The following is a 13,733-nucleotide window of genomic DNA, read 5'->3' as shown; positions in this document are numbered from 1 at the left end:
ATGCAGCAGGGCAGGATTCGTGTCGTTGTTGTTGGGGAAGGAGCGGAGCGGAGTGATACACTCGTCTCCTCACTACTACTTGACTCGTTAGCAAGTGGAGTGGATTCGTTGGAAGTTGCATTTCATTGATCAAATGTTCCATCAAGGATCCTCGGATTTTTTATTATTATTCTCATCAGTTAAATTTCTATTGTCCATCCGTAATTTTCCTAGAGTGGTCAATCGTTCCGTCGTCGTAGCACTATTAGCCTTAATATAGCTAACCAATTGCCTTCGTTCGACAAATGTTGTTCGTCGTTCACGTTCATCATATTTTATAATTTGTAATTTCATTTTCTCCAAGGCCAAGCCTTGAACGTTTACACGAAAGTATAAACGTATAGGTCAATATAAGTAATACATACAAGTTCGAAAAACAATAATTTGGTAAGTACAGAAAACGAGTAACCATATAGCCATATTGAGTATTTTGTAAATTGTTAACATAGGGTGAAGGTAGTAATAAACTTCAATTTACTCTTTTCCTTTTTCAGTGACCGCACTGGTTCCACGGCTGAAAAATTGCTAACTACAACAATAATTTTCAGCCAAACATGGCGTCTTCGGTAAAATTTTTATACGGAACAATTAAATGTACAATTTTGTCCTCTGTTCTTTGGAGAAGTATTCCACAATCGAAGATATCCTTGATATTATTATATATTTCATAATATCCTTGATATCCTTGATTTATAATACAGTGTGTCGTGTGAGAGTACATTATACAATTATTGAATCTCTTGATGTACTTTTTGCAGGGTGTGTCAAATGTGGAAAATCTACCCCCACACATTTTGCGTAGTATTAGCAAGGAAGTAATTGCGTTAACTCAAGAACCGCCTGAGGGGATCAAGGTGTATATGAATCATGATGACATTACTGATGTTCAAGCCACCATTAATGGGCCTGGTAATTCATAAAGTTTAGCTCTTAGAGTATCTAATAATGATATTATTATCAGATACTCGGGATGTTTAACTATACAACTATTTAATTTCATGGGCAAATTATACTTTTATAAACATGCTAACTAATTCTGCGGTTAAACAGAAGGGACACCATACTCTGGGGGGGAGTTCAGAATAAAGCTTGTACTTGGCAAGGATTTCCCTGCCGCACCACCAAAGGGATACTTTCTAACTAAAATCTTCCACCCAAATGTCTCTTCCAATGGAGAAATTTGCGTGAATGCTCTCAAGAAAGATTGGAATCCAAAATTGGGACTGAAACACATTTTTCTGGTATACCATTTTTTACATTGGTGGTTGTTGGTTAACTTGGTCAAATGGTTAATTTATTTGCCATTATAGGTGACGTTTAATCTCTGTATATGATTTTTGTAGGTAATCAAATGTCTAATGATTGAACCCAATCCAGAATCTGCACTAAATGAAGAAGCCGGAAAGCTACTATTGGACAACTTTGAAGAATTTGCTCAACGAGCAACTTTAATGACAGAAATTCATGCCAAGCCACAACAACCCTCTTCTCCTTCAAACAGTGTAAAAAAGGCTAAAATTTGTAAGGAAAAAAAGAAGGCTTTGAAGCGACTGTGATGAAAGCAAAAATTACGTTGACTCTTCTCAAATGGTAGAATTTACACAAGAATTATCTGTTTCAAGTTACTTTCAAATTCTTTGTCAAAAATACCAAAAATTGTTCATCAACATTTTTTTTACCCGAATTTACTATTAACGAAGACAACACGGTTAATTTACATATTGTATATGACTTTTTGTACGTATTACTATATAACAAATGAAGCATCATACTACTAAACCACCAGTTCGTACGTATTAATGAATGTATATCGCACTTAGCAGAATAATTAATTAGTAATGGTTTTTAGCGGCCACAAAATTAAACCCACCGGTACGCCTCCCCTATTACTAATTAATTAGTAATTACTATTTTGTAATTACAGAAATTCTAAAGTATGTTAAAAGTTTTATGTCAATAGAGCTTCCTGTTCCTTCGAAACTGCTGCTTTTTAGCTTTAATGCTAAAACTGTTTAGTTTCATAATTTATTGCATATTACTAGATTCGAGTATGTGTAAATTGATTGTCTGACTTGGTTAATGTTATTATATTTTTGTAGCTATTGACATAAGTCAAGTGAAAAGTTGGTGAAACAATAATTGATGTTTGGTTGGATTGAATGATGTCGTGTAATAAACATAATCTGGAGGAAATACTTACAAAAGAATCTCTGCACATGTGTATACAATGGCTAGTTAGGATTAATGTCTTCCTTCGCATACGCGCAACTATTATCTACTACAGGAAATTGTATGACTTTAATCCTGCTAATAATCTTAAGTATTGTCACAATTTAGCTCATATATGTAGGAGGTCTCACATATCTAAAATCTAAGAGAAATTTTATGTCAAACGATTCTCTAATTGGACAATTTGGAAACGAAGCTGTCCGTGTTTGGATGATCTGCTAGTTCTTCCAAATTATTGTTGGGAATATTTTCGTCGTCCTCCATGATTCGCTCTTGTTCTCGGAGTATTCCGCTGTCATAGAGGGAATGGTCGGAATTTATTCGACTCCTCGTCGTTAAGCTGGCGTGGGTTGGGGTATTCATCGCTGAAGTCCTCTCGTCAACAACGTTGGCATTCAGATCCATCACAGTTGTTCGCGACGACTTTTTGATGTCCACGCAAAAGGTGAAGTAGCCGCCAGAGTTGAAGTGTTGGAGGAATACTTCATGGGCTACGAAGCACAGGCCATCCCGCATGACCACCTTCTCGCTCGTTCTAAGCGACTGCACGGGCCCTTCCCACATCAATCTTAACTTCTACGATTTTGTACATTGAATGATATGATCGATATACAGGAATTTGAAATAAGTTTTAAATACCTTCTCCACATTCTTAATCATAATTTGCGTAATGAACAGAGATTCATACGAGTCTTCAATCTTTGTAGTTTGCAACCAGACCCAGACCCAAAAATGTGGACGAATCACTTCCATCATTACGTAAAACACGTTTCCAAATGCTTGTATAGCGAACGGTAACCATTTTCGGTCTAGCATGAAATTTCAACAAATTAATTGGTGACTTTATGGGTTTTACAGCGGTAACAACTTGGGCGCCACGCACTGTTGGTAATGGGTTGGTCAGCATGGAAAGTTATTGAGGCTGGTAGTAGATCACTTCCGCAAATCTTGTGATTATACGTGAGGTGACTCAATAGTGACTTGTAAGGTACTTCCTCTCCACAGTTGGGGATAAGACAGACAATTGGTCTGATTGCATATTCATTATAATTTCATTAAGTGATAAGTGTTGTACTGACATATTTATGATGGGAAAATACCTAAACATGCATTGAGATTCGTGGGGCTGCATGTTGTCCCCTTTCAGTCGCAGATATTCACACCCTTCTTCTGCATATCTGGAAATATTGCCAGTATTAAGATTCATAATAATATTATAGTTAATGTACATATGTAAATATGCGAGGATCGGATGCGAACCTGCAAGGCTGGGAACAATTTGTTATAAAATTTTCAGCAAAAAAGTTACGAGTCCCACTAAATCCGTGCCTGCACGATTAGTAATAATAAATAAATAAATAAATAAGTAATAAATAAATATATAAAATCATAATAAATCCGTGCCTGCATGATGGGCATTGATGTACTAATTCTCGGCAATTATTGCAAATGAGATGGCCATTAATACCTGCAAATTACGTTAATTAAGTATCATATGTATATGTTTCTAGCCACAATTAGTCATTCCGAATTTTAAAAGGAAAGCTAAATAGTGTTTTAGTTAGAAATTAGTTGATTTACACGAGTGGATGGGAGGAATGCACGTATTGAAGCAGACTGGACAATCCAATTCCTTGAAAACTCTTCCGAGATTGCCAGCAGATAAATTCACATCTTGCTCTGAAACTTTATCTAATCTGAAAATGCAAAAAAGTTGTTTAATTAATCATGAATTCATAGTATGAATTAAAACACATTTACATAAATGCCACCGTAAAACTGTCAAATTCTGTGAAATATTTTATGTAATATATGTCATATGAAATATAGATCTCTAAATGCCCATACAAGGTTAACGACTACTACTTAATGAATGAACCATGACCATGCACTTTGGAATATTTACTTTATGGAATCTAAACTGACCTCATCATAAAGTGACCTCGGAGAGGAAATGACTAACCTCTTAGATTTCTTGCTTCGGAAAAGCTTCTTCATGAAAGGCATGCTGTTGACCTTTTGAGATGCGATACCAATTAGACGAGCACTATTGACTATCACCTCTAGATCGGACAGCTTTCCTGAATTGGAGATATTATTTTACCTTCAACCTTGCTCGGAACGAGGTCTTGCACCCATACCCCCTTAGTTACAAATATTGCTATTCGTCTCATAACTTCAAATTAATTACGGCATGTAATTAGCTCCTAATTGCTCTAGAAACTTTCGCCATATTGATGACCAGTAGACGCTCATATTGATGACCATGAAAAAGATAAATGGGATTGGGTCATCGGGTCCGGGTAAACGAAATCTGTGTAAAATTGAGACAATTTGTTTATTTACACAGTCATCATTCCTTTATTGCATACAGAATAATTAAGCTTATTAGTAATCAGTAACCTACACTAATTACCCGCAAGGTATTGGAACATATAAAAGACAACACTCACTCATCGGCATGAAGATATTTAAAGCAGTTTTAATTGGGTATTCGTGCTACTCGTTATTAATCATATTTGTACACTGCCTTCTATAGTATAAAACAAAAAATGTCAAAATTGTTCAATTACTTGTTATTGTCGGTATTATTAGTAATGCTGGCTTTAGCTTGTTCTTTATTTCCAATTTGTGAGTCTGTATCAGGTAATTCATGATTTCATGACTTAGTACTACCTTTATTGCATGAAAATTACATTTTTACTGCATATATATATTTTAGTTCATGTAAAAAAAACTTCTTGCAAATTTATTAGTTTCTATTTTTCCGTGATTAATTTTCAGTATCACGCTTAAGATCATTACAACCGATATCAGAATCATGGAGGAGTGCAAAAGAGCTGGAAAATCCTGCTCCTGTTAACCAGACACCCGACAGTTTTGATAATTTGACCTCTGAGAATTTGGACCTTCATAATAACAACATGAATGCTTTAAATGGGTCAGTGATGACAGCCATGGTTCCGTTCGGAGAAAATATTGTTGATCAAGTAGTCGAGGCTTCTGAGGAAGCAACGCCAGCCCCACCAGAGAAACAAGTGGTCATCAATCTCGTCGCCAATTCGACCGCCACCGAGCCTCTCCAGGTATATTTCGACGAGGAATAATACTAATAGTAAAAACACAATCCTTTTATACTAGCCATCCTATACCTCAAAACCCCCTTTTCTTTGTAGCTCGATGAAACAGTAAATAAACAATTTTATGAAAGTAATCAGGCTACTGTCCGTTGATTTCAGATAGTTTCGCCTCTTACACCTCAGCAAGTGATGGACGCTGAATTAACTCAAAGTTCACATAAATTGCATACCAATTTTACAGCTGAAAAAGTTGAAGACATGAATTCTGGAAACAACAAAGATTTAGAAATAGGACAAGGGGTCAACATGAGCAGTGCAAAAAGTGTTCATCACATTCCAACCGAGATTGAATTCGAATTTGGAGGAGAAGAAAAACACCCTTCTACAATATCGACAGAGGAGGCGACATCAACAACAGCCAGCCTCACAACTACGACCATGTCGGCAGAAATAGGAAGCACCGTGCAGGAAGAGGGAACATCTGCATTACTTCAAAGCCAAATGCCCACAGAAGTACAAACCACAACTACGGAATTAAGCCCTCTTGCAATTGAGAGTACGAGCACAACACCGTCGTCAGAACCACTTCCTGTGACATTTCCTCCACCAAATGGCTCGGAGACCACCGTAATTGTAGGCACCCAGGATCAAGCAACTACAACAGCCACTACACACGCAAACGATGAAAGCACACATATAAATAACGACACGCTTGCAAATTCAAGCATAAATATGGTACCGATCGAGACTTCGCCTCCCACACAAAATGGAACTAGTATACCTCAAGCAACAGAAATTATATCTCCACAAACTGAGACAGTCCCGGCTACACAGCATCCTGAGATTTCACCCCTACCAACTGAGACAACACCAAATCAAATCGTGACCGTGCTAGACAATGCAATTACACCTGCCTCCATACCTACCATCCCAACACATGTTTTGCCTTCATCCGCACCTACAGAAATTTTGATGACACAAAATGAGACAGCTTCGACCCTGTCCACGCTTGAAATTTTGTCACCAAATGAAACAGCGCAACCAATCAGTCAAACCGTTTTGCAAAATGAGACTGTTACAACATCACCCACACCAACTGAAACTATATCACAAAACGAGACAGTTACCGCAACCGATATTTTATCACCAAATGAGACTGTTTCTATTACACCCACAGTAATTACTACACCCACATCATCAGAAATTATTATTTCACCCAATGACACTGTATCGGTTTCACCCACATCTAATGAAACCATCTTGTCCAACGAGATGACCCAACCCACTGATTTTATTTCACCAAATGAAGCCAATTTCCTATCGACTCCACCATCGCCCATCAATCTCACGTCATTTGTTGCAACAACTTTACCTGTAACCACTGAAACTGTACCTAGTACACTCGTAACGACGACCCCACATGGCGAGTCGATCGTCACCGCAATTTCTACTACAGAAAATGAAACTTTGACTACCTTGACAAGCACACAGACTCAGAAGACGACAATAATTTCAGAAATTGAAACCTCTTCGCAAGTTCCGACTTCAATTTTACAGGCTTCAAAAAATGAGACTGTAGAAAATGCAACTTTGTCTCTGACACCGATCGAAATTGAATCAAGCACTGTTGCTGCGTCTGGTTCGATATTCCATCAGAATGATACCGTCCCGATATTGGATTTGTTGCCGTCTGTAAACGAAACAATTTCTGAGATTTTTAATACAACTCAATCTCACGCTGATATCTTGACCACGACAGGTCATACTGAGCCCCCAAGTGAGAAACCCACAACAGATATTCCACACACTACGACAGAATCAAATGTTCCCATCTTTCACGAAGACTATGAGGACCATCTTTTGCAGGGTGGGACCAGCCCGGGGTGCATGTACGAAGACCGAGAACGATTCAAACGAAATCTGCAGGCAACTGCATTCTCCTGGATCCATGGAATTCCCACGATGCTTTCTTTTTCTCGACACACGTCCTGTGTCGGGATTTTGCAGTAAGAGACTAGCGGCCCAAATTATTCTACACCACAGGTGCCGTATAAAACAGAACTAAATAAATGATGCACCTTTTCTGTACCTCTTTTCAGGAAAAATGGTACTCGAAGCATTAAACATTTAAAGAAAATGTTTCCTGAATTCCCTTCAAGCGAAACTAGCGTTGAAACTGCAGCATTTATTCATGACAATGTCGTACTTATCGATTCTTCTCCTGGTAAGCAAACGGCACCTGTATTATATTTCATGCTTTCTGTATACATATGTAGGTATACTACCCTAATAAAAATGTAAGCCAAGCTGGAATTTTGAAATATTTTATTACAGCTCAGAGAGTCTGGACCTATATGTACGACCAGGACAAAGACAGTTACAAAAGCATGACTCAAATGTCTAAGTCACAGTTTCTGGAAATGTGCGACATTCCAACTTTCTCCAGCCACATTAAGGCATTTGCTCAAGTTTCTGCTCAAGATCCGACCTGCATTCTTTTTGGCGAGTATGTATTCTATTTAAATATGTTTTATTACTAGCCCGAGCCAGCTAAGCTAGAGCTTATGGAATCGTCTTGCCAGTTTATTTGCGACACGTTAGCAGGATAAATCACTGAACCGATTTTGAGCAACTTCAGATTCGTGTTAAATGCGTACATCATTGCATAACATACTGCATGCATGAGTAAATTATCAGTAATGTAGAGTAAAATACTACTTTTTACTACTTGTCAGGGGGGTCGAAAAGGGTATCCCTCCTCACTGGTTTTATTTAAATTAAGCAAAGGACAAGAAAACTGACTGGCTCGGGCTTTATCAAGTCTTTACTGTATGGTATTACAAATTATTTTGTAATTTTATACTTTCCACAGTTCCAGAGAAGCCACTCTCTCTTCAAATGCAACCAGTGAAGCTGTGTCTCTGGCTGGATGCATAAAATTCATGCTGGATAAGGAATTCGTTACCCACGTTGAAGCTGTGTTTCGCTGGTTGGACGAACCTTTTATCACTTCAATTTACGTTTATGGCAGTGATGGAGAACTTTATAGAATTTTTCGAAACAATCTTCCGGGAACTTTGTGGACGCCTGGGAATTATGAAGTTTTGCAATATTCTCAATTTCCACTACCCCGACAGACGCAGAATTTGAATTTTTAGTAGGGAATAACATTTATTTCTTGCTCTATTTCATGTCACTATAAATAATATACGTTTGAATTAGTTTGCATTAGTTCCTGAATTTTGTATGCAATGAAAATTCATAAGAATTAAAATCTAATAATAAAAACCTACAGTGTGCAGTGTTTATATAGCCCGAGTCAGGGACAGAGTCCACTTATAAATGTTTGTCAAGTGACCGGTACCAACTACTATTAGTAGTCATTTTTGACGATTGCTAATTACTAATTCGCAATCGTCAAAAATTTTCCCATAATCAAACATGCAAAATTGCAATTCTTTAACCAATTCCAAAACCCCCCTGTGTCCTCCTGCCAAAAAAATCTTAAAATTTGCTTCACATTTATTAAGCTGATCTAACCCTGCAGGATCACGCCAACTTTAAGTCGTCTACGCCCGTTTTCCAGACAAGTGGGGGTGACCCTACTGGGTACTTAAAAATAGTAATTCGGTCGTTATGGCATCGCACCTTCACTTTAGTACACAAGTATGACCAATTTCCCGAATATCAGCTACCAACTTTTAATATAACAAATTTTTTGAAACGGTATGGGTCACCCTCTAGGCTACTCTGGTTCCACTTTGTTCGCTTTTAACTTCATATACTTCCATACGAAACCATTTAGTATCACCGTACCGAATTTCATCTTTTTAAGACAATTTCTAAAAATCGGTATGGGCCACCCCCTAGGGTCGCTCCACATACAACATAAAAATTTTACTAATTTCACTTAACATAATTTCATTAGGAGCTAATAGAAATATCAATGGCAAATTTCAGCTCGATTAAAAGACTTTCAAAAATAGGTATGGGTCACCCCCTCGGGTCCCTTCAGACATAAATTTTACTAATTTCGTTTCATGTTTTTTCATTAAAACCCATAAACAACCTCTATACCAAATTTCAGCTCGATTAGACGATTTTCAAAAATCGGTATGGGTCACCCCCTCGGGTCCCTCCAGATAAAAATTTGACCAATTTCATTTCATGTTGTTCCTTAAAACTCGTACGCAACCTGTCTACCAAATTTCAACTCAATATGACGATTTTGGCAAATCAGTGTGGGTCACCCCCCTGGGTCCCTCAACATGAAATGTTTTCCAACTTGAATTCATATTCTTTCGTTAGACACCATTAGCAACCTCAGTGCCAAATTTCTGCCTTCTATGACGATTTTGAAATTTTGATGCATAATACCCCACCCACCTATATGACCCCCACTGGTCAACCACTTGACCGATTTCGCCCATCTTCGAACTTAACTCCTCATTTGCCCCATACTACATGTGTACCAAATTTCAAGTCGATAGGATGAGTTTAACGAGAGTTATCGTAAGACGGACGGACGGACGGACGGACATGATGGTTCCATAAGCCCTGACTCGGGCTAAAAATGAGGCAATGCATATTATTTTAATTCAGGAAGACCTAGCTCATGTTATGAAATTGGGTCAATGTAGTTGTAGGTAAAATATAGGGCCAATCCTTAAATTCAATGATAAATTATTGTAATTAGCCTTATATAGTATGCACAAATAAGCGAAATATTATTTTGTATGTAGATGACGGCTCATCGCAAGACGACTTGCTGTCCTCAAAGCTGTGTCTCATACATACATATGTATTTAATAATAATAAGGCGAGACATTACCTTTGCCTTAACCTACTGATAATGAAATTTACTTCCATATTCTCTCAACCTGTCGTCATTTTAGTGCTTAATGCGGTGTGCTGTTATTCTCACAATGTGCGAGATGAAGACTTGTAACATTACATATAAATGCATGCATGCCAACGGCATCAATACACATTATACGCATGAATATCACACTTTACAATAATGCGAAATGAGTATTTGATCTTTCTACAAAATTATTTGATGGCAGAAACAGAATTCAAGTTCATTCAGTGCATTTTTATAACGATACGATACATTGCCCACCTCGATAATTACTTCTGTACTTGTTTCAAGGCAGATTGGATATTTTTTCTTTAATTCTGGGCATCTACGTATATGTGCATACAGATGTACATACATTTATTATCTACTATTGGTGTACTCGTAATCTTTGTATCGCGCGATGTAAATCAGGAAAGCTTTCTGGATATGTGGAAGATTATTATGAAATCGAACACTGACGCTTGTAAAATTCATATTATGTACGATGGACAGTTACTTGTGTCACTTCACAATGCCTGTGATACAGATTTATTTAGCAGTTTTTGTATGCATGGAATCAAACTATAAGCATTTCTGCAGTTGCTGTCAACTGATACTCATCTTAGGCAAGCGATATGGCTTCTCAAATCTCGGTGTTAATAATTTTAAGCTTGTTTGGATCGTATTTTTGTCAATATGGACATTACGGTAACTTACCTAATCCTGAGTGTGTTACTACTCTGGCTGTAAATCCGAATTGAATTTGTACAGGCCCCTATCGTGAATACGGTCAAAAGAATAAAGTATACTACAAACTTATGAAGGACCCAATTCAAGCAAAACCATCAAAAATAACTCGAGATAACTTATTTGGTTGGCTGAATAAGAAAAATGGCGTCAAATTCTACTTATGGACCAGGTATACGTACATATGTAAATATGTATGTACCACATACATACATCTGGAATGATACTCTACTACTTCTCACTTATACTTCAATTGGTCCTTTTCAGAAAGAATCCGAACCTGGCACACGAATTGAAGTACAATGATGTTGACTCCATCAAAAGTAGCAATTTCAACCCCAACAAACTGACCAAGATTATTATTCACGGCTGGGCTGATGGGGCATCTGAGGTTCAAATAGGAGACTGGTTGATTTTCATGCGGGATGCTTACCTCCGTTTTGCAGACATCAACTACATTGTTGTCGACTATGCCATTTACGCGTCCTGGTTTCTATTCTTCAGTGCCAGACCTGAGCTGGTTGGTGAGAGAGTGGCAGAAATGATCATTTTTCTGGAGAAACAAGGAATGCAATTGGACCCTCTACACATCGTTGGCTGGTCGTGGGGCGCTCATGTTCGTAAGAATTATCACAAATCATGGTTTATTATTTTATCTAAAAACTTGACCATCAAATCGTGTCAGATTGCTGGAATGGCAGGGCACCGACTAAATGGTAGAATCGGGAGAGTCACCGGTACGTATGCATATTTATTTGTACATATGTGCTAAGTTTGTCACACTGGTTAAGCATAATCATCATTAGGAATTGATCCTGCTGGGCCCACATTCAAATACATCCCCAATGAACTCCGACTTGATAAACGTGACGCGAAATTTGTGGATATTGTAGGTGCCTCACAAATATTGCATAATTATTACCAACTTTTTTTTACTGTAAATTGTATATATGTAATACACATATAGATTCATGTAAATGGAGGTTACCCTTCTACGTGGGGGTTCTTCGGTCTGCCTGATCCGTTGGGTCATCTCGATTTTTATCCGAATGGAGAAGCTGCAGGCGTTCAAATTGGATGTCCAGCTGGTCAAGCTCTCGTTTATGAAAGTACGTTCAATTCAAATTTCATCATCGACACGGAAGGCCTTCATTAGTTCATTTTTTGACAGGCTTGTGGTGCAGTCACGGACGAGGCGTAAAGTACTTTACGGAATCGATATTTTCTCCATTAGCATTCCCAGCATGCCGCTGCGATTCATTTGATGAATATGTAACCGGGCTTTGTCCCTGTTCTCAAGAAGAAACGTCCTTTATGGGAGAACATCTATCTCACAACGCGTACATATACATACTCTTTTTTTTATTGTGCTTTCTCTCTCTTTCTCTCTTTCACTCTCTCTGTTTCCACTGCTTTCTGTCTTACTGCTACCATAGCCTCTTGTTACGACATAATTTCACGAGATTTCTTTTCATTTTCTGGCAAACGACACAAATAACTGAGGCTCTTTGTGCTAGGACGAGGGGAATTTACCAACTGTTCACCAGACCCAAGCCCTTGTTCGGCCATGGAATCCAATTGAATATTACGCTCCCTAATTACACTCCGCCGGAAGAGGAATTTATAGCCACTTTAAACGATACTGAGCAAGTTAACGTTCGCCCGGGTACAATTAGAATTCAACGCGAGGGTATCGTGACAAGACTGGAATTTAAGGATTCGTATAACAGTAAAAGCTATCCAAATAACGATATTGTTACAATGAGCATTGCGTTTGTGCTCAACAATACAATAAATTCTGCTCAATTAATTGAGCATAAATTAGCACCAATTAAGGAATAGACAAAGCGGACCGAGTGAGATTCGGCCATCAGATCCGTGCATCATTTTGCTTATAAATTCGGCACGCGAAACTAATGTTACTCCTGTTATAAAACTATTTTCTGGGTGAGATTGAGACCGGCGTGCATAACTGTTTGTTTATTTTTTATTATTCTGGTCAATTATTATGCAACTGGATTTTGCAAATGACCCGCATGCATTTCCTTCTGAGTCTCAAACTATGTATTGTGTTATGAAATGCAGAGAATGCCCACCGTTATTTATTTACTTAGGATTAAGTTTAAAGAATGAAGGTCGCCTATAGAATATGAATGTTATTGTTCTGTTTAATTACGCTTAAATTACCTTTGATATGTACATTGCACATTGTAAATGACGATAACTATGCAATGAGGAATTGAGTTGAATTTATATAACGTCCGATAAAATGACGGATAACGGCCAACGACAATATCTAATCTTACTTAATTATTGTCTACTTTGAAACGCAATATGTATGCACACCTAATGTTCAAAATAACTCTCAACTTTTCATTCGCATGAGTCACTAAACTTCTGGGCAATAAACTACAAATTTAAACAATGGCACTTCTAACTTGCATATGTATTTTTTGCACGCATATTTTTGCACAGTAAACTTGTGTGTGGGAGAGAGGAATAAGAGAGACGTTGCTGCGGAAGTGCCCAGAGGTATGGAAGTTGTGCTTCTTCAACAGAAACAACTTTGGTCAGGTGAATGATCCACTCAATCAACATTATCCCATCATATTGAATTCCTGCCCAGTAATGCAGGGCAGGATCACGTAGTAAACTGACCGACGTTACATACATAAATATATATGCTCGCATTTTTTGCCGGTGTAAGCAAGCGGAAGATGAACACGTTTGTTGTGCACCAAGAAAAGAACACACTCCTTAGCCAGAGGATGAGTTTTTTCGCAAATCTTGGCACTGAT

At 37.9% G+C, this 13,733-nt stretch overlaps 4 protein-coding genes and 1 long non-coding RNA gene across 7 annotated transcripts; 3 read left to right on the top strand and 2 right to left on the bottom strand.

Annotated features, from left to right (window-relative positions):
- The first annotated feature begins 70 nt into the window (after positions 1–70).
- Positions 71–2,235, top strand: LOC110845873 (ubiquitin-conjugating enzyme E2 S). The gene is made up of 5 exons (XM_022092405.2): positions 71–426; positions 534–605; positions 798–948; positions 1,090–1,280; positions 1,383–2,235. The coding sequence occupies exons 2-5, from the start codon at positions 594–596 to the stop codon at positions 1,593–1,595; spliced, it is 567 nt and encodes a 188-aa protein (XP_021948097.1). The 5' UTR covers positions 71–426; positions 534–593; the 3' UTR covers positions 1,596–2,235.
- Positions 2,089–3,600, bottom strand: LOC110847002. The gene is made up of 5 exons (XM_035848888.1): positions 3,529–3,600; positions 3,369–3,446; positions 3,152–3,297; positions 2,908–3,077; positions 2,089–2,844 (listed from the first exon to the last, which is right to left on the bottom strand). Exons 2-5 carry the CDS (start codon positions 3,398–3,400, stop codon positions 2,440–2,442), a joined length of 753 nt encoding a protein of 250 aa, XP_035704781.1. The 5' UTR covers positions 3,401–3,446; positions 3,529–3,600; the 3' UTR covers positions 2,089–2,439.
- Positions 3,601–3,661: 61 nt separating this feature from the next.
- LOC118435114 lies at positions 3,662–4,629 on the bottom strand. The gene is made up of 4 exons (XR_004834515.1): positions 4,373–4,629; positions 4,232–4,284; positions 3,850–3,965; positions 3,662–3,736 (listed from the first exon to the last, which is right to left on the bottom strand). It is a non-coding gene; the product is annotated as an uncharacterized LOC118435114 (long non-coding RNA).
- Positions 4,630–4,726: 97 nt separating this feature from the next.
- Positions 4,727–8,598, top strand: LOC110846559 (mucin-5AC). The gene is made up of 6 exons (XM_022093355.2): positions 4,727–4,914; positions 5,053–5,354; positions 5,508–7,354; positions 7,448–7,572; positions 7,683–7,854; positions 8,221–8,598. Exons 1-6 carry the CDS (start codon positions 4,821–4,823, stop codon positions 8,504–8,506), a joined length of 2,826 nt encoding a protein of 941 aa, XP_021949047.1. The 5' UTR covers positions 4,727–4,820; the 3' UTR covers positions 8,507–8,598.
- Positions 8,599–10,647: 2,049 nt separating this feature from the next.
- Positions 10,648–13,365, top strand: LOC110847001 (pancreatic triacylglycerol lipase). Of its 3 annotated transcripts, XM_035849338.1 has the most exons (8): positions 10,658–10,896; positions 10,960–11,107; positions 11,203–11,551; positions 11,621–11,672; positions 11,742–11,824; positions 11,903–12,044; positions 12,107–12,275; positions 12,453–13,365. In XM_035849338.1, the coding sequence occupies exons 1-8, from the start codon at positions 10,824–10,826 to the stop codon at positions 12,775–12,777; spliced, it is 1,341 nt and encodes a 446-aa protein (XP_035705231.1). In that variant the 5' UTR covers positions 10,658–10,823; the 3' UTR covers positions 12,778–13,365. The 3 variants fall into 3 exon arrangements, with proteins under 3 accessions (XP_035705229.1, XP_035705230.1, XP_035705231.1); XM_035849336.1 differs by having other exon boundaries at positions 10,648–10,896; positions 12,107–13,365; XM_035849337.1 differs by having other exon boundaries at positions 10,648–10,896; positions 10,960–11,129; positions 12,107–13,365.
- The last annotated feature ends 368 nt before the right edge of the window (positions 13,366–13,733 follow it).

The sequence above is a fragment of the Folsomia candida genome, unplaced genomic scaffold (assembly GCF_002217175.1).
Source record: "Folsomia candida strain VU population unplaced genomic scaffold, ASM221717v1 Fcan01_Sc003, whole genome shotgun sequence".
Lineage (NCBI taxonomy): Eukaryota > Metazoa > Arthropoda > Collembola > Entomobryomorpha > Isotomidae > Folsomia > Folsomia candida.
Note: the sequence above shows the minus strand (reverse complement) of the source record. Positions and strands in the feature narration are given on the sequence as shown.

Excerpts from the sequence above, each read along its gene's own strand:
- LOC110845873 (XM_022092405.2), top strand. Across the intron at positions 949-1,089 it reads AGCCACCATTAATGGGCCTG|AAGGGACACCATACTCTGGG; the intron begins GTAATTCATAAA and ends GCGGTTAAACAG. Across the intron at positions 1,281-1,382 it reads GACTGAAACACATTTTTCTG|GTAATCAAATGTCTAATGAT; the intron begins GTATACCATTTT and ends TGATTTTTGTAG.
- LOC110847001 (XM_035849336.1), top strand. The coding sequence starts at position 10,824 with ATGGCTTCTCAAATCTCGGTGTTAATAATTTTAAGCTTGTTTGGATCG. Across the intron at positions 11,552-11,620 it reads GCTGGTCGTGGGGCGCTCAT|ATTGCTGGAATGGCAGGGCA; the intron begins GTTCGTAAGAAT and ends AAATCGTGTCAG. Across the intron at positions 11,673-11,741 it reads TAGAATCGGGAGAGTCACCG|GAATTGATCCTGCTGGGCCC; the intron begins GTACGTATGCAT and ends AATCATCATTAG.
- LOC110846559 (XM_022093355.2), top strand. The coding sequence starts at position 4,821 with ATGTCAAAATTGTTCAATTACTTGTTATTGTCGGTATTATTAGTAATG. Across the intron at positions 7,355-7,447 it reads TCCTGTGTCGGGATTTTGCA|GAAAAATGGTACTCGAAGCA; the intron begins GTAAGAGACTAG and ends ACCTCTTTTCAG. Across the intron at positions 7,855-8,220 it reads ACCTGCATTCTTTTTGGCGA|TTCCAGAGAAGCCACTCTCT; the intron begins GTATGTATTCTA and ends TACTTTCCACAG.
- LOC110847002 (XM_035848888.1), bottom strand. The coding sequence starts at position 3,400 with ATGCAGCCCCACGAATCTCAATGCATGTTTAG. Across the intron at positions 3,298-3,368 it reads GAATCTCAATGCATGTTTAG|ACCAATTGTCTGTCTTATCC; the intron begins GTATTTTCCCAT and ends ATATGCAATCAG. Across the intron at positions 3,078-3,151 it reads TGACCAACCCATTACCAACA|ACCGAAAATGGTTACCGTTC; the intron begins GTGCGTGGCGCC and ends ATTTCATGCTAG.